Source organism: Nyctereutes procyonoides, unplaced genomic scaffold (assembly GCF_905146905.1).
Source record: "Nyctereutes procyonoides isolate TBG_1078 unplaced genomic scaffold, NYPRO_anot_genome, whole genome shotgun sequence".
Classification (NCBI taxonomy): domain Eukaryota; kingdom Metazoa; phylum Chordata; class Mammalia; order Carnivora; family Canidae; genus Nyctereutes; species Nyctereutes procyonoides.
The window spans coordinates 8,110,248-8,135,449 of NW_026575151.1; the positions used below are offsets into that span (position 1 = coordinate 8,110,248).

The 25,202-nt window shown below is 36.1% G+C and overlaps 1 protein-coding gene across 4 annotated transcripts in view; it reads right to left on the reverse strand.

Moving 5' to 3' along the window:
• Positions 1-25,202, reverse strand: part of CFAP299 (cilia and flagella associated protein 299) — a 597,267-nt gene that overhangs the window by 13,950 nt on the left and 558,115 nt on the right. For all 4 annotated transcript variants that reach the window (XM_055313219.1, XM_055313217.1, XM_055313220.1 and 1 more), the window contains one exon: positions 3,991-4,120. In XM_055313219.1, coding sequence (XP_055169194.1) covers positions 3,991-4,120 — 130 coding nt within the window. The remainder of the gene's footprint in view (positions 1-3,990; positions 4,121-25,202) is intronic.

Below are 25,202 nucleotides of genomic sequence, written 5' to 3' on the forward strand. Positions count from 1 at the left end.
GGGAGGGGAGAAAAGCTTCCATTAAGGAAGATCTTTCCAGTTTTTAAGTGTTCTAAACAATCTGTCTCTCTGATTAGGTCACAAAGGTTTTAGACTACCTATATTATTCTAAGATTCGAAACTCTCCCATGGTCAATGCTTCTTCAAAGCAAAATAAAAATGCCTATTTTTTCATTTGTTCATATAATGTAGGGAGTGATTGCAAAGTTCTTCCACTCAATCCTTCTAAAGATAATACACTGGAAACATTTTGGTGGGTGTGAATCATTCAGACAAGCATTTTTCACTCAAAAATAGAAACTAGCTTTATTTGTTCCAGATGTTTTACAGCTGCAGGGAAGTGAAAGCCAGTGGTCCTATTTTCAATGCAACCAAACTCTTATTGCATTTGGAATTTCTTAACCAATGAACTCATATTACTCTTTCTAAGACCTGCACAATTTTTTTTCCACTCTTACCATTCACAAACAACTATGTTTCATGGGGACCACTTTTCAGAATTAATGAGTCTACATCTGTGTTGTACAAAGGAAAGACATCCTGTTTATCATAGTTTCCACCTTTTGTTTATCTTGACCTTTTAAAATTTCAAGTGTAAAATATTTCAAAGAGATTACTTGAAGAAAAGGAAAAGGAGAGTTTAGTTGGGTTGTTCTTACAGTATTTTAGAACACATTATAGTATTATAAGTTATGGTGTTAATTTTAGGAAGAATTTCAAATAAAATTATTAATGAAAACATTAAGTATAAATTAAGTATAAAATGCAATTCTTGTGCATTTGTAATTTTAAAAACTTGACAGCCTATTTTTTATTTTTCTGTAGGTCTGTAAGAGATGCTATATGGGGTAACTGAAATATAAAAGGATCACGGCTCTTAGAAGAAGGTAAGTAATTATGTAGGAGATATACACACTAATTTCATACCTAGTCCATGAAAATTAAAATATATGTGTTATATATTATTTGAAGTCAAATGTTTGAAAACAGAGTGCCAGATCTCTTGAGATTGTAGTCTTTTCAGGCAGAGGCTTTCCTCAAATTGTGGTTCATAATCTATAGTAGAATCACACTGGCTGCTTGTGAAAAAATGTATGCCTGGGACCAGTTGAGTCAGAATCTCTGAGAATTAGGGCTGTAAAAGGACCCTAGAGATCAGGAAACAAAAGTACCCACATCTTCCATTTGTGAATGTGAAAACCCTGAGAAGTTAAGTGAATTTCAAAAGGCCAGGAAGCCAGTTAATTGTAAGGTAAGGCATAGAATTGTGTTTATTGATGCTGAAACCAGGATTATTTTCTAGTAGGTCAGCTATAAGTTCTTATCTTCAAAAAATGTAAAATTAAAAGGAAGATTAAATAAATATAAGTATCTAAATGTTATCAAGTGTCCCACCCAATGATTTGTCTAAAATTAATTCTTTTAATAATTCTTTCCTCTCATCACTAATTAACTAAACTCTTATTTTTTCCCCAGGATTTGGAAATACCTTTCTTTCAGACTCATCATGAATCTTTTGAATTATAATGGAATTATAATGAAAACCTCCCTCCCCCAAAGAAGAAAATGTTAAAATTTATGTATTGCTGACTAAATCTTTGAAATCTCATGTTTGATTATTTAGGATTTCAGTGCTTTAGTTATTTAAACTATGTTCAAGTAACAGTTTGTATTCAATAATGATTCCATAAAGACTATAAAAACTGTAATTCATGACATACATTCTTGAAGTATGTATATGCCTTCAGTTAAAATAGAGCCCTAAAGTAATTTAAGTGTGATATTAGTCAAAATTAATTCAAAAATGTATTTCCCACATCTTAATGAAGACATTATTAATTTTATATCTTGGGCAGCCTGGGTGGCTCAGTGGTTGACAGCCGCCCTCAGCCCAGGGCGTGATCCTGGAGACCTGGGATCGAGTCCCATGTCGGGCTTCCTGCATGGAGCCTGCTTCTCCCTCTGCCTGTGTCTTATCTTTAGCCCTTTAAGAGTAAAAGTCTCTGTGAATGTGATTTATTAGGTTTCCAGTACTTTGCCTCAATTTTGACACCCATTTGTGAGAAGGAAAGAGGTACAACTAGAGAGAAGGTGTGCCAGTTTTCATAAATCCATGATAATTACAGCCCCAATGATTTTCAGATTCAGTCCTTCATTTTACCAATGAGAAACCTGAGACCAAAAAAAGAATAGTGTTCTTTAAAAAAAAATTATTTAAGTAATCTCTACAACCCAACATGGGGCTTGAACTCATGATCTCAAGATCAAGAGCTGTATGTATGCTCCTCCTACTGAGCCACCCATGTGCCCCAAAAGTAGTGTTCTTTTGAAGGAGATAACGTTGTGTCAGAAATTATTGGTTGTCTACCCAAATCTCTTTTCTCTCTTTCCTAGAACTTCTGATTTCAGCTAAATGTATGACCAGATGAATAAGGATTACATTTCCCAGCCTTCCATGTAGATAGTAGATAGACACAGCCATGTGACTAAGCTCTTGCTTTGGAATATAAGTAAACCTTTGTGTGGTAGCTTTTGGGAAACTTCCTTAAAAGTCACTGAAGGGGCTGTCCTTTGCAGCCTCTGAAATCCCTCCATGGGTTTTGTCTGAAATGTGGTTGTTTTGGCTGGAGATCCATTTTGGGCCATGAAAATGAAGGCCACTTTGGCCTAAATGACTGTGGAGATGCCACTGAAAGATTGACAATCTAGAGTCATACATGGGAGAGAAAGAAGCTTCAATTCTGTTAAGTCACTGTCTTAGAGTTTCTGATATTTGGAATTGTATCTGATTGTAGACAACAATCCTTTTTTTTTTTTTTAAAGATTTTATTTATTTGTTCATGAAAGAGAGAGGCAGAGACATAGGCCGAGGGAGAAGCAGGCTCCCTGTGTGGAGCCCAATGTGGGACTCGATCCCAGGACCCCAGGATCATGCTCTGAGCCAAAGGCAGATGCTCAATCACTGAGTCACCCAGGCGTCCCAACAATTCATTTCTTACTACAGAATTTCATTTATTTTGTTCTTTGAACATGTAGTTTTCAGCGTTTTTTGGGGGGCAATAAACTGTACTAAATGGATATGAAACAAAAATCATTTTTTTATTTTAAATTTCTAAAAAGATTTGGAAAATCTTTGGTCATTTTCCTTTGGTCTATCTTTGCCTCTATCCCCGTTATTTGTTTTGTTTTGTTTTGTTTTTTCTATCCCCGTTATATCATACAATTCTTATTTCTTTCTTATGAAGGAATATTTTTTTAATTTGTATTTTAGACTGATGCTGTCATATGACTAACATGACTTCCAAAAGTTAAAAAAATACCTAAGCAACTCAAGTACATATGACTTTAAGTAAAGTTTTAACCTTTAACCTTCACCCCCAAACACATGACAAGTCATGATTAAAAGTCATGATGCAAACACAGTTTTTTAAAATATGTAAGATGTAAAAATTTGTCCTTGAACAAATTCAAAATATCATGGGACATGTCTTTAAAATATTTAAATAAAATATAATTTCTAAGTTAGCACTTAAAAATACACTAAGAGTGTATTTCAATGTTAGTCACATATAAAAAGGGATGTTAGAATTCTGAGAACAATTGTGAGGTGAGAGTGTCCCTTCTGTAAATGATTAAATGATTCATCTTCCCACTTAGAGCAAAACGTACTGGACATCTCCAGGATCAGAACCCACAAATGCATTGCCCACTTCCTGAATCTAATTTTGCTGGTAGGCTTGAAGAAGCATTCTCACTTGTGAGTTCTACTTAAATTCCCCTCAAACTCTTCCTTATTGATTTCTGATAATTGATTAGGTTTGGAGTTTCCTTAAGAATAATGCATGTCCTATGTTTCAACATAGTCCTTTATTTCTGGATTTAAATACTTAAGAATGTCAAATATTTAATAGTTTTTAATAATAGTTTTAATAATAGTTGTAGAAATACAATAAAATTCAGGGGGATATATAAATGTAAGAGCAGTCTTACCTTTGGGTCCACATTGAGAATTTTTCTGTCTCTTTTGTATTTGAAAAGTAAGCCTTCTGGATTATCAGCAATCACTTGATAATTGGGAGTTGAATTACAAACAGCAATATGACTGTCCCAGTTGTAAAAGCTAGAAAAATAAATATTAATTAAAAATTAATATGCATTAATATAGGTAATATGTAATATTATATACTAACAAAAATTGACAAATACATTTCAGAAAATATTTGGGGCAGTTTAGTTTCAAGATAGATGAACTGGGTCATAGTCCTTATAACAATGTAAGACACCTGTGTGATTAAAATTCTTGCAGAAAAAGATTAGATTTAATCATTCTCAAATTATTTAAATACACATTTATGACAATGTTGCATGATTTCCTGGTTTGAACACTCTAGGAACTAGGAATTAGTCCAGTATTATATTCCCCAGGAAGTCAAGAATAGAAGTGATGCAATTTGAAGTATTTCTTCCAACTTAGATTCTTCAGGGTCTTAAAAGTATTCAGGGTATTAAGAGACTGTTTACTGGAAGGCAAGCTAAGTCACCTCTTTTCATTCAAAACAAATTAATCATTTCTTTCAGGCTTTATTTTCCAATAATATGTTTCCCAGGGATTGAGGAAATTATGTGAATGTGAGAGGTTACCATAGGCCAGCATGATGTGACGTATTCTAGCACTACACCCATATGAAGTTGCCCCCATTTCACAAACCAGGCAAGGAGACTAGGGGAGGTCAACTGGCATTGATAAGGCCCTGCAACTAATATGTTATAGGACTAATATTTCAACCCAGATTTGTGTGTTTCAAAGCACACGTGTGTTCTTTCTTTCTACTGTTCAACATTGCTTTCATTTTATCCTTTTTTTTTTTGCTTGATCTATGGATACTTCCTATTTTTTCCATGTCTTGTTTCATACCTACTTGTTAAAAATGAATATAATACTGCAATATGAGTTGTAAAAATTATATTAATTTCACATATCTTATTCCTATTAGCACATTCCTAATATTATCTTAATATCTTCACATATTAACATGTTTCTAATATGCCTAGTATTATCCTATTTCTGGGTTGCTTTGCTTTTTATTATTCCTTATTCATTTTTAAAGAGTGGATTTCATTGATTAATGAAATCACTTTGAATTATAGTGTTTTCTGGGGCATCAATTTTTGTGCTATTATCTGAAAATGTAATGTTTACCTTCAAGTTTTTCAATACTTAGGAAGAACTCACATTGACCATATATTTACATCATTGGGGGCATATTAATGAGAACTATTTTCTCTCTTTTCCTACTATTTTCCTATGGCCAAGACAGGAATATCTTCCCTTTCTGAGGCACTTTCTCAGTTAGGAAAAGTGGTTTTCTAACCAGCTTTGTCTGTTTAGTCTGTCCTCCCCAAGAGAGCAGGAATGGCTCTATGATTGGTGAATAGAGGAAAGGAGCTGAGAATTCATGGTTCTTTTGGTCCTTACATTAGCTAGCCTTCCAAAGTACAGTTTATCATAGTAGGCTCAGCCCCCAGTAGGGTAATGGTAATAGCCTATAGCAGTGGTGATAAATTCAATTCAGTAGTGAAAGTATTAGTAGCCAATCTGACTGTGCACCCAAGCTATATTCTCAAATTCCATAATAAAGAAGATAATTTGACCTCCATCTTACTGGCTGTTCAGTTAAAAGATTGCAAAGTTAGAATAGAGGAGATAGGTGTGGTTCTAAACCTTTTATTTGTCTCCCTAAATAATTATTTCTGAGATATATAGATATAGATAATTCCAATAAAATGCTTGAGTTATAGCTGTGCTTACAGTGGCATGATTTACATCACACATTCCCGTCTTGTTACTCAGATCTCAAGTTAAAAGCTTTATTAAAGTTCAGGCAGACTGTATACATGTATATATGTATAAACTCTTTATATAAAAAAAGTTAATTTGTATAGCACAAGGTACTTTTGATGAGCAATTTAGATTGTCAATACTTTTGTTCTTCTAGGCAAGGATGGGAAACAGGTTAAATTTCCATGTCAATCCTAAGGGCTGATAATTATTAGTATTTAGTAAGGACAACTGACATTTAATAAATAATTACCATGTGCTGAATATTGTATTAAGCCTAGTGAATATATTATCTCATTTAATCTTATCACCAACCCTATGAAGTAGGTACAAAATGATCAAATTTTATACATGCAGAGCCCAGGTGATCCTAAAGTGTACTTATAGATAAAAATGAAGGACTGGATTTAAAAGATATTAAAAAGTGGATTTGATGTTGTGAAGGGGATGTCAACAAAATGAGAGCATAGGATTACTCTCAGATTTCTGGTTTGAATTCCTTAGTGGTTAGAATTATTTACCAGGATATAAAATACAAGAGAAAGAAGGAGTTGGGGGGAGAAGGGAGGTTCAGTTTTGGAGATGTTGAACTTGAAATTCCTGTGAAACATCCAAGAAAATGAAAGCAAAGATCTTAGTTTGTGCTTTTACTGCTCTATTCCAATACCTCCTCTCAGCCCATATCTGACGCATGGTAGATGCTGAATACACATTAACTGAATCAATAGATAATAAATGAGATTCTGAACTTTACAGAGTTTTCTAAGATGAAGTAACAGATTCGGAAGCAACGGTGGTAATGATTCAAAGAGGTGGCTGAGATGGGCAAAGGAGAAGAACATAGAGATAACAATGAAATCTGGGAACATCAGTCTTACAGGGAAGGAAGAGCAATCAGCAAAGGACAATTAAAAACAGTCATCTGAAGCATCAAAAAGAATCTGGAAAAAGTTATTTTGTTGAAAGACTGAAGAGAGGATAATATATGATGAGAGAGCACTTTAAGAAAGATGAGAGTGCCAATGCTTCTTAAATTATATGAGGTATGAGAGTCCATCAAAACTTGTACTCAAAAAGATATTACAGGAAGAGCAGTTACAGTGAAGTGGTGGGAGCAAAATTTAGATTGTAGAGAATTTAAGGGATAATGAGAACAGATTACAGAATAAAAATAATGTCTTTAAGAATTTGGTTGTGAAGCAAACAAGATAACTAGGATAATACTAGAGAAATAAAAAATTAAGGTACCACTCCCTTCCTTAAGATGGAATATTTTTGAGTGTGTTTTTTTACGGTATGAAGAGGGAAAAGTAGAGAAAACAAAATCCTAAAGAGGCAAGAGATATAAAAAATATGTCATAGGGATCCCTGGGTGGCGCAGCGGTTTGGCGCCTGCCTTTGGCCCAGGGCATGATCCTGGAGACCCGGGATCGAATCCCACATCAGGCTCCCGGTGCATGGAGCCTGCTTCTCCCTCTGCCTGTGTCTCTGCCTCTCTCTCCCTCTCTCTCTGTGACTATCATAAATAAATTAAAAAAATATGTCATAAAAAGGTCATCTGAGCAGATGTATCTAATAAGCAACAGCACTATGGTATTCCTTTATCCATATAGGATAATTTGATTATAGTAAGAGCCCTACATATTATCTATTGCTACTCCTATTATATAGATGAAAAATCTGAAGCCAAGAGAAGATAATTACATTTTTTAAGTTAACATATTTAGTTAATACTAAAATACAGTCTTAAACCCAGACTACAGAAGCTAAAACAAGTGCTCTTTAAAAAAAAAAAAATTATTGTGGTAAGAATGCTTAACAGGAGATTTACCCTTTCAATAATTTTTTAAGTGTGTAATACGTTAGCTATAGCTACAATGACTACAGGTATAATATTATATAGCAGATCTCTATAGCTTGTTCATCTTGCTCAGCTGAAATTTTATGCCTGTGTATTATTAACTCCTCAATTCCTCATTCCCTCAGTCCCAGGCAACTACCATTCCACTCTGTAATTCTATTAATTTGACTGTTTAGATACCTCACATAAGAGTAATTATAGAGTATTTGACTTTCTGTGACTGTCTTATTTCACTTTGCATAATGTCCTCAAGGTTTACCCACGTTGTCACATATTGCAGAATTTCTTTTTAAAGGCTGAATGAGGGATCCCTGGGTGGCGCAGCGGTTTTGGCGCCTGCCTTTGGCCCAGGGCGCGATCCTGGAGACCCGGGATCGAATCCCACGTCGGGCTCCCGGTGCATGGAGCCTGCTTCTCCCTCTGCCTGTGTCTCTGCCTCTCTCTCTCTCTCTCTCTGTGTGTGACTATCATAAATGGATAAAAATTAAAAAAAAAAAAGTTTAAAAAAAAAAAAGGCTGAATGAATATTCCCTTGTATGCATATATCACATTTTCTCTATACATTGATCTGTCCATATACATTTAGGTAATTTCCACATCTATGAATAGATTCTTTTAGACTGCAGATAGTTTTTTGTTTGCTTGGTTTTTGTTTTTAGATTCATTCAGCCACTCTATATCTTTCTATTGGGGAGTTTAAACCATTAACACTTAAAGTAATTATCAATAGGAAAAAGTTACTCTTGTCACTTTATTGTTTTCTGTTAGTCTTGGGGTCCTTTGTCTTTTCCTCTCTTGCTGTCTTCCTTTGTGTTTTGTTGATTTTTTAAAAGGACGTAGTTTGAATACTTTTTTCTTTTGCTTATCTTCTCTAAGTATTATTTTGTAGTTATCTTGGGGTTCACATAGAATATCTTACAGTTGCAATAGTCAATTTTAAGCGGATAGTCAAATTTCAAGCTTAAGTTCAATCATATACATAAAATTTATGCTTTAACCTCTCCCCCTCATGCACTTTATATTATTGTTGTAATAGTTTACATCTATTCATAATGTATATCTTTTACTGTTATTTTTACTTTATTTTATCTTTGAACTTTTGTAGTAGAATATGAGTTATTTATCCACTACCATGACAGCAATATACTATTCTGTATTTGTTTATATATTTATCTTTATCAATGAATTTCATACTTTCTTACACTATCATATTTCTGTTTAGCATCCCTTCATGTCAGCTTTTAGCATTTCTTGTAAGACAGATCTAGTGGTGACAAACTCTCAGATTTTCTCTGCATGAAAAATCTTCATCTGCCCTTCATTTTTGAATGACAGTTTTGCTGGGTATGGTTTACTAGCTACCTCTTTTTTTTCCCCCACCACTGTGAATATATCATCCCACTCCCTTCTGGCCTGCAGGATTATTGCTGAAAATGTGCTGTTTTATATGGAAAGTGCCTTGGATATGACAAGTCACTTTTCTCTTGTTTCTTTCAAAATTATCTGTCTTTGACTTTTGACAATCTAATTATAACATGTCTTAATATGGACTTATTTGGATTTATGTAATTGGTATTCTTTCAGCCTTTTGGATCTGGATGTCCATTTTCTTCCTCAGATTTGGAAAGTCTTCAGCCATTGTTTGTTTGAATAAATTTTCTGGTCTTTTATCTCTCTCTTCTTCTGGGAGTTCTATAATGTATGATATCCATTAGTCCATTAAGCTTTCTTCATTATTTTTTATTCTGTTTTCTTTTTGCTCCTCTGACTTAACTGTCCTTGAGTTCACTGATCCTTTCTTCTGTTTGATCTAGTGTAATGGTAAAAACCTCTGTTGATTTTTTTTTTTAGTTCAATTATTATGTTCTTTAGCTCCATGGTTTCTGTTTTGTACTTTTTAATATTTTCTATCTTTTTGTTGAATTTCTTACTTTGTTCATGTATTGGTTCTCTTGACCTCAGTGAGCATCTTTATGACAATTATTTTGAATTATCTTTAAAGTAAATCATATTACTCCATTTCTTTAGGGTCATTTGCTGGAGATTTATTTTGTTCTTTTTCGAATATCTTTGCTTGATTCTTGATTTTCCTTGACTCTCTCCATTGATGTCCATATATTAGACAAAGCTGGCACCTCTCCAAATGTTCACGGACTGGCCTCATACAGAAGAAGACCTCCACTAATCAGCCTGGATAGAATTTCTAGAGGCCTCTTCTAATATTTTCTTCCCCAGAAAGAAACAAGCAGCTGTGGGTTTTGTCTACTTACTTCCCTGTAATGAGAGAGAGCAGAATATATCGTGTCTCCCAGCCCAAGTCACTGTCTCCATTCTTCCCTAGGTAGATAGACCATGCTGGTCCCATCGGAGCTCAAAGACTGGGAAGATAGGAACCAGTCTTCTAGGGAGCCCCATCAGAAAAGTTGGGAGTCTGGATACACTAACCAACTCCTTCCTCCCTTGGTGAAAACTAGGAGTTTCTTTTTGGTCATAAGGTGCTATGTCAGGAGTGAGAATTACAGCAAGAGGGTGTCCAAACCTCTCTACTGGGTTTGGTCAAGTTGGTTTTACATTTGTCTGAGGTGCAGGAGCATTTTAATTACTTTCTGGATTTCTCACAAAGGAAATCTGAGAATTGTTGCTGAATCTCTATTTGCAAGGGGAAAGAGAGTCCACAGATTCTTACTCTATTACCTTGCTAATGTCACTAATCCAAATGGTCTTTATGTGTTATTTCTTGATTACTTTTAAGAGACAAAGTTCTTATCAATGAAAAATGAATTAATGTATATATTAAATTTAATTCTACTCCCTTTAAGCCACCTATATCCAGATCTACACTCTAGATATTGTCATAACTCATAACTCTTATTGAATTCTTATTGTCTATTAGTATTTTTTGTTAGTTCATCTATATTACTGTCTTACTTCATTAAGGCCTTGAATTACTTGGCTCATCCTTTTAATCTTAATTTACAACGACTTATTTCCTTACTTCTTTATTTACCCATGATTCACAAGATACTTGCCAGTTGTCACAACTTTATTGCTCAACTGACCCTATTTATATTGAAAAATACCAGTTCAAAGTTGATTCAAATGTTTGTCTTCTCTGTTCCTCCATATGGTCTTCTGACAACTCTTGTTGAAACACGTGTGCCACTGATGTAATTCTAAGTTCCAAATCTCTAACCTCTGTTGGATTTTAGACACTGCAGAGAAATTTTTTACATTTCTCTAGTTATCTTCTTTACCATTCATTGTATTGTTCATACCTCCTATTCCTCCAGAGTCTCAGAAGACTTTACCTCTTACTTTATTAGGAAAATAAAGGAGAGTAAAATCGAAATAAATAAAACAGGATAAATATCCTGTTCTATCAGTAGCAAATTTGTCTATGTTGACTATGTCCCCTACCTTCTTCCATTCAACTCACAAGAATAGTTGTCCCTCTTCCTTTCCAAGAAAAGATCATACCCATGTATGTTTGAAATTCCACCCCTTATTGTCTCTTTTGTTACTCAAATAATTATCTAATTTTTTCTGATATCAAATTGATCTCACTATGAAATCTTCCCCAGGACCAACAAACATGTCAGTGATCCCAATTAAACAAAAAAAAAGAAAGAAAAGAAAAGAGAAGAGAAGAAAGGAGAAAAGAAAAGAGAGAAAAGAAAAAAAAGAAAGAGGGAAGCAGGGGGAAAGGAAGGAAGGAAAAATGGAAGGAAGGAGAGAAGGAAGGAAAGAAAAAGAAAGAGTAGAAAGATTAAGGAAGAAAAGAATAGAAAGAAGAGGAATAAGAAAGAGAAAGGGAAGAGAAAGAGATTAAAAAACTTCCCCAAATTCAGATTTTCTTCAGGCTGTCACATCTTTCTGCTAGACATTATAATTAAACACATCTTCTCCATGCCAATTTACCTCATTTCCTGCTCCATCTCAGTTTTCTCACCTGAACTAATAATCCACACCACCTGCTTAATTGTACTTACTGGGATAAATGATAGACGCCTAAATCTCAACATATCAAAATATAAATTTTCCTTTCCCACCTTCCAAACTTATTTATTCTTGCTGTGCTCTCTATATCAGTGACACTCAATAAATGTTTATTGATTAAATGATTGATACATATATATCCATCTCTACTATTATTATTATTATTAAAATGATTTCACTTTTCTCTGATTTGAAGTTCAGAAGGTGAACTATAAATATCAAAGTCTCTTTACAATGCTAATATTCCAGTATAAAAGTCTCTTTTGATTCAATGAGCTCTTATACATTATTTTGATTTATGTCTCGGTGTTCACAACTTGAAAATACTTATAGGAAAGTTTAAACTTTTCTATTTATAACAGATAGAAGAACTTATGAGGTAATTTAGGTACAATGATTTAAGCTTTTGGAATGAAAGAACAATTTTCCATTTACTCTCTATGACAAAAATCCTGAGGATTGGGCATTTTAGTGTATAGGTATGAGTGTACTTATATGCAACTTATATAAATAAATTGTAATAATAAAATGAAATCTGTGGAAAGTCTGCTCATTAAGTGATAAGGGAAATTTGTGTATGTTTTTGGAGACAATTACCTGTTTGTCATTTATTTTACATGGTAACTGTTGATGCCAGAGAAAATATTCTCACGACATCACAGGGCAACAGAGCTTTGGACCACCAGGGGGAGTAAATTTCAAAGCCATTGTCCATGATACCTTGTTTGGCCTGGTTTTGCTCACTACTTTCCTTCAAATGTAATGGAAGGGGCATACTTTGGAAATTATGAAAGCACAAAATGGACAATGTTATTGAAGATTTGAAAGTTGGACATAATAATACATTTAAAGGCAAGCTAAGGCCTTAGGGTTGAATATAGAATAAACATAATGATTGTGCAGTCACCATATGTAAAGCATAGCAGTATGTAAAGAATAGAGATAAAATCACTACCACATAAACATGAGAGCTGATATCACAGAGAACACATCACTAGAATTGAAGCTATTATCATCTCAGGGATTTCCCCCATGAATACAATCAACAATTTATAATAATTAGGAAGGAGTTTTGTTTTAAACTCCATTAATAATGAAATCTTTTTGGGTTTTATACAGTTGGACTAGTAGGCTTTCACAGTACTTAAGACTTACATATGGTTATAAAATTAAAGCACATTCCCTTTGAGATAAAAAGAAAGAAGGTACATTTATAAAATATAATTTGTTGGATAGAGAAATGCTCATATTTAAAGGAAATTTATGAAAATAGAAATAAGATTAAAACCCTACAAAACTAGTTTCGTTAAGATTTTATTGAAAAATGAAAAAAAAACAGGAGGTTTCATATCAATCACAGAGACATTTAGATGTTAAACATTATTGTCTCCTTTTCTTTAATCTCAGTGTAGACATCCTGTGAGTAAGATGACCTTATAATTCTACTGTCCAAACTATAACCCTCTCAGAAAAGATAGAGATTGCTACTAATTTTGCCAAGACAACAAGAGTAAGCTCAGATGATGCTGGACAAACCAAGTGTGTGGTCGACACACCTAAAAATCTAAACATTTTAGAGTTAATTTATCCAGTGTTTATGTAAAATGTCTCCAAAGTTTTGACATAGATTTGCCAAAGACATGATAAAGATGTTTAAACAATGCTAAAGCATATTTTCTTATGGTTGCTCTTTTTAAAAAAATGTTATCATTGGGACACCTGGGTGGCCCAGAGCGCGATCCTGGAGACCCGGGATCGAATCTCACGTCGGGCTCCCGGTGCATGGAGCCTGCTTCTCCCTCTGCCTGTGTCTCTGCCCCTCTCTCTCTCTCTCTCTCTGTGACTATCATAAATAAATAAATAAAAATTTAAAAAAAAGCTTGCCTCTACCCACCTTTGCCTGGCCTCTCTATTTCATTTCACTACCAACCAGATCAAACCTGACATATTGTATCTCTAAATTCAATCAGCTATTTAATAAACGCTTATGCCAGTTAGGAAAATATAGATAACTGTTGAACAACACACTTGTAAGTATTAAAATAATTGAGGCCGTTAAAAGCCCTGATGACTGATAGTCTAAGTGGTCATTCAGTTCAATTTAACAGAATTTGGAGCATCTGTTTTGTGCCAGGAATAGTCCTGAGTGTTTAACTATAAAACACACACACACACACACACACACACACACACACACACACACACACACCAGGAAAACAGTTCTCCTCTTCAAGGAACTCAGAGTCGATGGGAAATCAGAACTGTGAACAAAAGATTATAGTACCATATGAAAAATGATGCAGTAGAAATTTATGTGAGGTCTTTTGCAGCTGTAGGGGTCAAAAAAGAATATATGTCTTGGTCAAATATATTTCTAGTGAGATTTTCCTGATGGAAAAGCAATAGGGCCAAGCATTGTAGGTGGAAAGGAGAGTAAAAAGCAGATTTGATAGGAACTGAAACATGTACTTATAACAGCGCTCACCATCACAAAGAATTTTCAGTCATACCCTGAGAGGTAAGACAGAAGGTACATTGCTGTGGATTGAAAATTAAATATGAAATATGATTCTTAATGGTCTCCTACTAAATGCAGAAACTTTGTATGTGCCTTCCTTCTGGGGACAGAGTGTGCTCAGTGAAGGAAGCAAGGAGAGCTAGTAAGGCTGGCTCTTCTATTATTTTAAGGCACAGGGATAAAAGGGGGAGCTCATTGAGGGCAGGCTATGACTCCTTCAATTTTCATTTGTGCCAGAAGGCAAATTAGCACCTGTGTGGCATGCTCACTCACCATGGGGCTCTGAACCAGAAGTGTACTCTCAAGTGGATGGACTGGTTGTAGAAAGCACTGAGGGAATGGTGAATGGAATATAATACCTAGGATACTTGACTAATTGTAATAGATTCTCAAGGGTAGAGAATAATATAGCCCAATGGGGAAGATTTCTTAGGTCCCCACCAAAGAGCTTCTTGTACAGAGGGATCCTTCTTACAGGAAGAAGTTCTGAGGATGTCATGCCTGTTTCCATACTCTTAAACTGTTCTCTGGCCTCCTCACTGGGGACCTCAGCCCTCTGGTGGGGCATCTAGAATTTCCAGCCCCCAGGCAGTGATAAAGGTGTGGGTGATAGTAACAGATAAACGCATTACCATATTTCTTCCACAATAGGGCTATGAAAATAAATTTATGACTTACCCAAAGCACTTTCTGATTTTTCAATCAGAGGAATTATTAGAAACATTTTGGAGTACCTCTCAGTTGCAAATCCTAGAAAGAAAACCTCAAGGTCAAGCAAGAATGCTGCTAGCTAGTCCTATAGCAATTGGGCTATGTGGCCATTTGTAGTAAAGAGATTGAAGAAGCAGCGCTTTCTCAAAGCAGAGACTTGAATGGATGGTGCAGGGTGCAATCACAGAGAGCCCTTCCTTGCTTTTATTCTCTTCCTGATATTATCGAAACAACTGCTGCTAATGCTGTTTTACATTGATGTAGTGGTTTATCATTTACAAAGAACTTTCACCTTTATACTATTTTTTAACATCCAAAACAATCATGTGAGATAGACATGTTATATATGTATGTATATGCTAGTATTATTATTAAATTATCACTTTATAGAAAAGAAAATTAGCAGAATGTTCTAGATATTATGCAGCAAAATCAGCATTCAATATATGATTTTAAGCTGATTATTTCATTGTTTGTCTGCTAACTAGTCCTCTGTGTCAGGTTTCTTAGGCTAGGGCAATAGTCTTATATCCCATGAAAGTAGCAAAAATTCTTCCTTGGGAGCAACCCAGAAGGAGGAAGGCAAGGAAAAAATTCCAAATAGAGACTTTTTGAGCCAAATTGTCCCTTTATGGTAAAAAAAAAAAAAAAAGTAGTCATAAAGAAAGAGGTGTTTCATCTCAGGGAGACGAGGACAGAGAATTGCATACAAATGTAGGAGGAGGTAGGACAAGGACAGCACCACAAAACCAAGAGGAATAGAAGATATGAAAAAGTAATGGGGAAATCCTCATTGTCAAATGCAAGCAAGGAATGAGAAAAGGCCTAACATGGTGATTATTATTAGTAACTTTCCTCTTAAGGGCTAGCATGTATTTATCTTAAGCTAAGGAGATTATGTAGATAAGTAATCTTTGCTGTTTCTATTGAATTATAAGATTAAAATTCTGTTCTCTAAAAATAACAAACATATTAAAAATACAAACATTCTTTGATCTGTCATATTCTTTCTATCCTGGAATGTCTTGGCAACTCAAATTTTGTGAATATGAAAATATTCAGACCTACTGCATCAGCAAGCTTATCATTCATTTTTACATTATGAATATTAAGATGCTCTTTCAGTTTACTGATCTTTCTATGAATAGCCACAAAATATGTGTTGCAATTACCACACTTTTCTTTCATATTTGTAGAAAAACTTTGGGAATTATATATTTTTTTACTCATAATCATGTGCCAAGTAAAGGCTTTCATTAAAAGCCAGGCTAGCATATTGGAAGAGAGAATCTAGGCTCCTAGAGATCAGGTAGGGAAATTGGGAAGAAAACACTGGGTGTAGGTATGTTGTAAGAGATACTGACCGCTCCTCCAGGCTCAGGTTGGGTAGGTGTGCTTTGAGGTGAAACAGCTCTGAGTTTGTGTAAGCTAAAAGAGATATGCAATAGTCATATTATAAGTGAATATTCTGAAAAAGGTTTGGCAGTGATGGACCAGCATGAAGCTGGAGGTGAGAATATGGAGATATATTAGCCCTACGTCATTAAAATGCCTTTCTTAAGTGGTCAGGAGTTTTAGTAGGCAGGTGCATTATCAAGTTTTGATGGTAGTGCTTGTCTGGGAAACAGGATCATTTGGTACTACAAGGAAGACGATTTTGAGAGGCTCGATGTTCTTGTGTTTAAATCACAACCCTCTAGAAAGGGAAGGCACTTGACCTGGATTGCCTAGATTTTTAATAGGGATAACTTGTTACATCATATTGGAAATGATTCTGTGAGTTTGTGTCTTTCAAAAGATAGCAACTAAGACTCACCTCTTGGAAATAGGTAGATGTGACATTGTATTGGCATTGTATCTACAAATATGTTACATTCTGTGGTAAAAGGGACTTTGCAGATATAACCTAGTTTATAAATTGTTTGACCTTAAAATGAGAAAATCCTGGATTATCTAGGTGGGTACACAGTAACCACAAGAGCCCTTAAAAACAGCGGAGGAAGGCAGAGTAATTCAAGGCATGAGAAGGATTTGATGCATTGTTGCTGGCTTTGAGAGGCAACAGGGACTTCAGTCCTATAACTAGAAGGACGTGAATTCTTCCAGTGATCAAAATGGGCTTGGGAGAGGCCTTTTCCCCAGAATATCTAGACAGGAATCTAGGTCGCCTGACAAATTAATCTCAGCCTTGTGAGAACCTGAGAATCTAGCCATGCCATGCTAGACTTCTGATCTACTAACTATGACATACTAAATAAGTGTTATTTTAAGCTGCCAAATTTGTAGTAATTTTTACTGAGCAGTAATAAGATAATATATTAGACATTGTGGAGGCTTTGGAGTTACCTTAAGGGAGCAAGTTGAAAAAGAAATAAACATTTTATGACAGGATACTGGGATGGACCACAGGGTTAAAGTTTATTTTGAATGTTAAAAGGAATGTGACCTCATTTTGTACTCAAGATTGGGGAAGCAGGAATATAAGTTATAATTAGAATGTGATCACAGAGAAATAACAAAAATAACACTGAAACAACACAGACTAAAGAACTGAGAATCCACATAATAGAAAAAAAACCTGAGGCAGAAAGAGAAGCTAAACATTTCACAGACTTTGACTTTTCTCTGGTCAACTTGGTATTTCTGTACATGATGTGGAAAGCTATCTCTAAAAAATGTCTGTCTACCTCAACTGTACAGAGCTAAGTCAAAGAAAGATGTACTGGTTTTCCTAGGACAGAATGAAAATGGGAGCAGCTATTTGTGGGGGTCCATCATGGAGATAGTAGGAAAAAATCAAAGAAGAAAATATGAAGTAGAAAGAATTAGAGCTACTCATCTAGGTATCCTTCCTCAGCTGACACGTTTCTATCTAAAGGCCTTCTTCATTCAAATAATAAGGTATTTTATATTTACAAGAGAGATCATTAACTTGAACTTGTTCCATAAACTTACACCAGAACTCTTTGCACTACACTACAATGCTATGCAGTATTTTCCTTCACAACAGATTCTGCTTCTCCTTCCTTTGCCAGTTTTTAGTAGCCACACAGAAGAAGCAATGTCTTATGTTTATGAGTCATGTTTTTTTTAAAGAATTTATAGATTCATGAGAGAGAGAGAGAGAGAGAGAGAGAGAGAGAGAGAGAGAGAGAGAAAGGCAGAGGGAGAAGCAGGCTCTCTGCAGGAGCCCAGTGTGGGACTTGATCCCGGATCCGGGGATCACACCCTGAGCCAAAGGCAGACACTCAACCGCTGAGGACCCAGGCATCCCATGAGTCATGAGTCATACTCATCAGTAAGTGGTACTACTATCCACCTAGTCACCTAAGCTCAAAATGTGGGTCATCTCTCTCCTTCACTGCACATCCTGTCTCTCATCAAGTCTTATAGATTCTACCTCCTTAATCTCCCGGGTCTATCTGCTTCTTTCCAAATGCATCAGACACCAATCCTTTTGTGGATTAATACAATAGCTTCACAATCAGCCCTCCCTTTTGTCTTCATTCCCTCTCATCCATCATCACCTTGTAATTATGATTATCTGTTAAAATATCACATCAGATATTACTTCTCTGTTTAAAATACTTACCTAATACCAATGGCTTTCTAAACACACTCTGTAGCTTAGCACAAATTCTCCAAAATCTAGAAGCTGCCTCTCTGGCCACTCCATGCACTATCAACCCCAGCGTTCTCTTGAGCTTTCCCCATTATGTGCATTTCCCTCCTCCTCCTCCTCCTCCTCCTCCTCCTTCTCCTCCTCCTCCTCCTCCTTCTCCTCCTTCTTCTTCTCTTCTTTTTCTTCTCCTTCTCCTCCTCCTTCTTCTCCCTCTTCTTCCTCTTCTTCTTCTTTTAAGATTTGCTTATTTCAGAGAGAGAGCTTGGGCATGAGCAGGGGGAGAAAGAGATGGGGAGAGAAAGAGAAAGAGAGAGAGATTGAGAGAGAGAGAGAGAGAGAGAGAGAGAATCTCAAGTATGGAGCCCAACATTGGGCTTGATCTCATAACCCAGAGATCATGAGCTGAGCCAAAACCAAACTGAGCCACCCAGACGCCCTATGTATATTTCTTTGAACATGTCATTCCAGGCCCTGCCAGTACTTCTCCACTTGCAGACATGACATGCTGTTTTCTTTGCTGGTCTGCCCTCTCCACATTTTCCCCTCCTATCTAGCTAGGTCCTCTTCATTTTTTTTTTAATTTATTTACGATAGTCATACAGAGAGAGAGAGAGGCAGAGACACAGGCAGAGGGAGAAGCAGGCTCCATGCACCGGGAGCCCGACGTGGGATTCGATCCCGGGTCTCCAGGATCGCGCCCTGAGCCAAAGGCAGGCGCCAAACCGCTGCGCCACCCAGGGATCCCGCTATGTCCTCTTCAATCTTCAAATTTCATATCACATAATACCTGCCATGGGAACCTACAACCCTCAGCTAGCCTAATTTGTAATAATTGATTTACCATTCTTATTTCTCAACTGAGTTAAGGATAGGAACCAGACTTTATCTGATTATTCCTGGAGGAGCGCCACCTGGCACTTGGTTATTTCTAACAAATGTTCAGGTTATACCATGAGACTGCCATGGGGGGTGTGACTTGATCATCAGAATCTGCTTCTCTTGCTCTTGTACCTGCTTTCACTTCCTTTCTCCTCTAGTCTTCTGCCTTGCTAAAAGCCTGGGGTGAGGATGTTATCAGACACTTGTATATTAATATAAAATAATCTGTCTCTTCTTTCATTTGCCAGTGTCACACATCTCTAATTGTGGGGTGTATCCTTCGTCACTTTAAGAGGAGGTATTTTTGAGTAGATGGTAAGGCAGTTTCCTAATCGTCCGTCAATCATACCATACACTCAGCAACCTTTTATTTGTACAAAGCATAACTCTCTTGTCAGTATGACAGATGCATCAAACATCCCAATGGAAATTGGATAGCAGAGATCATTATTGTTGGGTAAAACACATTGCATTTAAAAATCCATTGTTTTGCCCTTAAGAAGCAGGTAAGATATGCCTTTGATACATACCTGGACTTGATAACAAAACATAAAAAAGGTAAATCAGTAATCTTTTGTTCAGGAAAGACAGAGGCAGAAGGTTGAGAGAGAATAATATGTGCCTTAAATAACCTTAAATTATAAATTTTTTATGAAGTAATTAAAAAAAACTTCAATGGTCCTAAATCAAAACATCAGGAGAGGACAAAAATAGATCATAGAAAATAAAATTGTAGCCAACAGATAATTGAAATGAGCACAGGTTTTGCTAATGGTGAAAGAAATTTGAGTAAAATAAAATGTTTTTGTCTTTCAAAATAAGGAATAAAGAGACTATAATATTCCCTACCAGCTAGAGCACCGTGAGACAAGTATGCTCATTGATAGTTTGTGGGCATGCAAGCTATTCATTTTTGGAAAGCAATTTGGCAACGTGCATAACAAACTGATAAGTATTCATGTTACCTGACCCTCCAATTCCACTTCCAAGAATTACAAAGATAATATACGTAAAGACTGTTCACAGGATTATTTACAATAACAATCATTGAAATTCACCAAACTCCCATTCTAGGCAATCAGAAGGTGAAATTTGGATTTAAATTGAGTCTGAAACAAGCAGTAGAAATGACGAGTTAGTAGTGGTAAAAGGCTGAGCAGGAGGTAAGAATCTGGGGAGAACAATGGTTTTAAACAGTGGATATTGTGGTCCTTTCTTGAATTACAAAATCAACTGCAGAATGAAAATATGGAATAGTGTAGAGTAAAATAGAAATATCAAGGGCACTTCATTGGATACAGGTGAACAAAAGTTTCACAAAATATCTATTCAGTGTGTTTATTTAGAGACCCAGTTCACCTCTTATTCCCCTTTTAAAACAATGTATCATGAAACATTTCAAACATACCTAAAAGTAAGAGAGACTAGAATAATGAATCCCTATGGACCCATTTGCAGCTTCAGTAATTATTCAGAGAGGGCCCATTGGTGTCATTTCTTCCATCCTACAAACTCATTCCCATCAACTAGATTATTTTCAATCAAATCTTGGACATCTTACCATTTCATCCAAAAAAACATCAGTGTGGATTCTGTGATATCGTGCTATAATAAGAAATGTATATCTGGTTTTCATCCTGTTCCTGGCACAGAGCTCCTAAAACCCTTGCAATTTCCTGAGTGACAGGGTGAAAGGTACATCTGTTGTTCTTCACAAAGAGTCCTTCCAACCATACCTGAGTTTATGCTAATGAGGTGACTCTCTGTGAGGCCCCAGACAGCTTCAGGGTGGGGGCTGGTTGCCAGAGGAACTAACAACGTGATTAGCGGGTTAGAACTTTCAGCCTGACCCCTCTATCCCTGGAAAGGGGAGAGGGGCCACAGGGCTAAAGACTGAGTTAATTATTCATACCCATGTAATGGGACCTCCATAAAAAACCCTATACAATAGAGTTTGGAGAGCTTCTGGGTTGGTGAACACATTTGTGTTCCAGGAAGTTGGTGTACCCCAAACTCCACAGGGATAGAAGCTCCTATGCTTAGGGCCTTTCCAAGACATCATCCTATGAACCTCTTTCTCTGGCTCTGGCAGTTCACCTATATCTTTTATAATAATTTTTTATGAAAACCGTGTAAACATAAGTAAATATTTCCTTGAGGTTTTCTTTTCTTTTTTTCTTTCAAGATTTTATTTAAATTCTAGTTAGTTGACATATAGTGTTGCAGTAGTTTCAAGGGTAGCATTTGTTGTAGCAAATCATCAAGCCTGAGGGTTGGTGGTGGGTGTAGCCATTGGACAGAAGTGTGCGTACCTGGAGGATCTATTATTTGCAATCAGCACCTGAAATAAGGACAGTTTTGTAGGACTTAGTCCTTGAACTTGTGGAGTCTGGCCTTAACTCTGGGTACTTAGTGTCAGAGTTTAATACAAGTCTGACACAAGCCACCTACAATTATGACACTACTTCAAGTCAGAAGTGTTGTAAGATTTTCCTTTAATCTTTAAAAGGTAGCTTTTAAAAACTATAACTACATTTTAAAAAAGAAAAAAATATAACTACATTTTATTATCATACCTTAAACCTGCAGTATCACCAAGTACCCAGTTAGCATTCAAAGTTTACCAACTCTCCGATTTATTTCTTTTTAAAGTATGGTTCACTCAACTCAGAATCTAAGTAAGACCCATATCTTTTCTAGGAGTCCTGAGACTTCAACAGATGGAGGACAAAGAGCCCTTAGTGGTCACTGAGATGATTTTGAACCAATATTTGATAATTGAAAATTGGTTAATGAAAGAACAGCATAAAAACAAGATACTGGCAGCTCCTATAATTGATATTCATGCAGACTTTTCAGAGAGAAGATCAAGTGGTTAGAATATAATAAGATTCAGAGTTGTGGTAAGTATACAGTAAGAGAGTAAATGCATTCATAAACACACCTTCACGTGCAGCTGACTACTTGCCAGTTATTGTCACTTTTAAGGAAACTTCTCCTTCTTCATAGTAACCTCACAGTAAAAAGGGGCATATGTTCCTGAATCTTGATTTCCTGGCACTTAGAGCAGCATATATCCTCTATATGCTGTTTTCTGTATATCCTGAGAGATTGTAATTAAAGGCAAAAGTTAAAGGGTGTAGTGGAGGGACAGTGGTCAGTGTGGTGACAGGGTCACAACCTGGGATGCAGTTGGATTCAACTCCAACTCCACAAACTGGAGCGGAGGCCTGAGGCTGTTGGGAACCCCCCATCCCTACCTGGCTGGAGGCAAACTGTTCTTTGGCAGAAATCCTTTGTGTGTGTGGGGGGGGGGTTGGGTAACTGAGTAATGGGCATTAAGGAGGGCACATGATGTGATGAGCACTGGGTGTTATATGCAACTGATTAATCACTGAACTCTACCTCTGAAATTAATAATATGGTATATGTTAATTAATTGAATTTAAATAAAAAAAAATTTTAAAGTCCTTTGAAGGCAAAGCCCAGAGCAACCATGAAGGAAACCCTCCTTGAGATAGTGATTTTTTTCCTCTGGCATAGGTTACTTAAGGAAAATGCAAATGTTTTGCAGCTCTTGTCTTCGTTAGCAAGTAGCAGGCATGGAACTGATGGCCCAGCATATATCTGACCTATAGGCAATGACCTGGTAAACACATAATTCTGCCCAATAGCCGATCTCCTATCTCTTTAATATATATTTGTGCGAATGTGTGTGTGTTACATTTACATATATTATATATGTTATGTTTATATGCCTACTATATTTATATTTATAATACTTAAAATATACTTACATAATTTTGTCTTCGTAACATTTTAACATTTATGACACTTTAAAATTACTTTGAGTTGGGAACTTAGGAAGGATTTCAATATTCTCTCTTATGCTTTGTCCTCCTCTATAGTTTACATTATTTTCCACAAGAGTAAACATTACTTTTAGAACCAAAAAGAGCAAAAGTGTTTCCTTTTAAATGGAGGAAATAGGAAACCCTTTGTTACACGATGTACATCAAGTGGATAAATAAAGTGCTTGCTTTTCTTTTGGCTCTAAGTATCTGTGGTATGCTTTCCAAGGTCACATGAAAAATCTTGGAGTATAAACGGGGGCTGATTTTGAGAAACAGAGTACCCTTGAGGTTTTTATCTAGGACAGTAAGGACAGACATGAAATCCATCTATGAATAGTTTAAGCTTTTGTGGTCCTTTCAAGAACAGTATTTGTAATTACTCTTCGAGTTTTTAGCCATGAAAGCATAAAAAAAGAATTCTACCTGTCTCCTTATCTTTTTTATATTTTAATTTGCAAGTAAAACTGAAAGCATATTTGCTACCTGTATACCTCAAAAAATATGTGCTTTTTGTAAGTATGCAAAATAATAATAGTCATTCTTCAAAAATAGCAAGCACACCTGGTACTCCTATAATAAAGAGAATGTTATTGCTGCTAATGTTAGAAAAAAATGACCTCCTTGGAAAATTTCACCCTCTCTCGTTGTTTTAGTTATTATTTGTATTTTAAAAGTTCCATATCTATTTCTCTGCCCAGTCATCTCAGAGATTCAGACATAGATATTGATCTCCTATGTTCTAGATACTCTGCAAGGATTTTGTTTATTTTTTTTCATTAAAAACATTTTTATTTACATTGAAGTATAACATACAGTGTACAACACAAGGATTTAAAAATTCTGTGTTACCTAGTGCTCATCATGTGTGCTCTTTTTTTTTACATTTTTAAATTTAAATTCAATTTGCCAACATATAGTATAACACACAGTGCTCATCCCATCAAGTGCCCCACTCAGTGCCTGTCATCCAGTTACCCCATCCCCCCACCCACCATCCTTCGGCAACACTTACTAGAAGTCCTAGCCTCAGCAATAAGACAACAAAAAGAAAGAAAAGGCATTCAAATTGGCAAAGAAGAAGTCAAACTCAACCTCTTTGCCGATGACATGATACTGTATATAGAAAACCCAAAAGACTCCACCCCAAGATTGCTAGAACTCATACAACAATTTGGCAGTGTGGCAGGATACAAAATCAATGCCCAGAAATCAATGGCATTTCTATACACTGAGACTGAAGAGAGAGAAATTAAGGAGTCAATCCCACTTACAATTGTACCCAAAACCATAAGATACCTAGGAATAAACTTAACCAAAGAGCTAAAGGATCTATACCCGAAAAACTACAGAACACTTCTGAAAGAAGTGGAGGAAGACATAGAGATGGGAAAATATTCCATGCTCATGGATTGGAAGAATAAATACCCCAGGCATTTTAAAAGCAACTCACCCAGAATGGAGTCCTTGATCTTCTCCCCAAACTACCGTCACCCTGAATTTTCTATTTTATATGTGCTGATTCCTATTTATTGAGACACCGGGATTTAGACTTGGGACATGTTCAATTCCTCCTTGTCCATAGCCCATTTCCATTCAGTGCCACCACTTTCCTTCCATAAATAGTTCTCACATGGGATGGGCTCCTCATCCCGTCTCTCCCACCACCCTAATCCGAGTCTGGAGCAGCAGCTGGCTTGTCTCTGAGCCTCCTGTATCCTATTTATTCAATCCATCTTTTTCACAGCCCCCGATAGTGTTTCTCATTCATGAATTTAACCATGTTACTCCCTGATGCAAATCCCTTTAAATGACTCATCATCATTTAGAGGATAACCTCTGACCTTGGAAATTTGGTTTGCATGACCCTTCAGGTCTTATTGCTTTCAGTTTGAGGTTCATGCTGTAGCAACCCTGGACTGCTA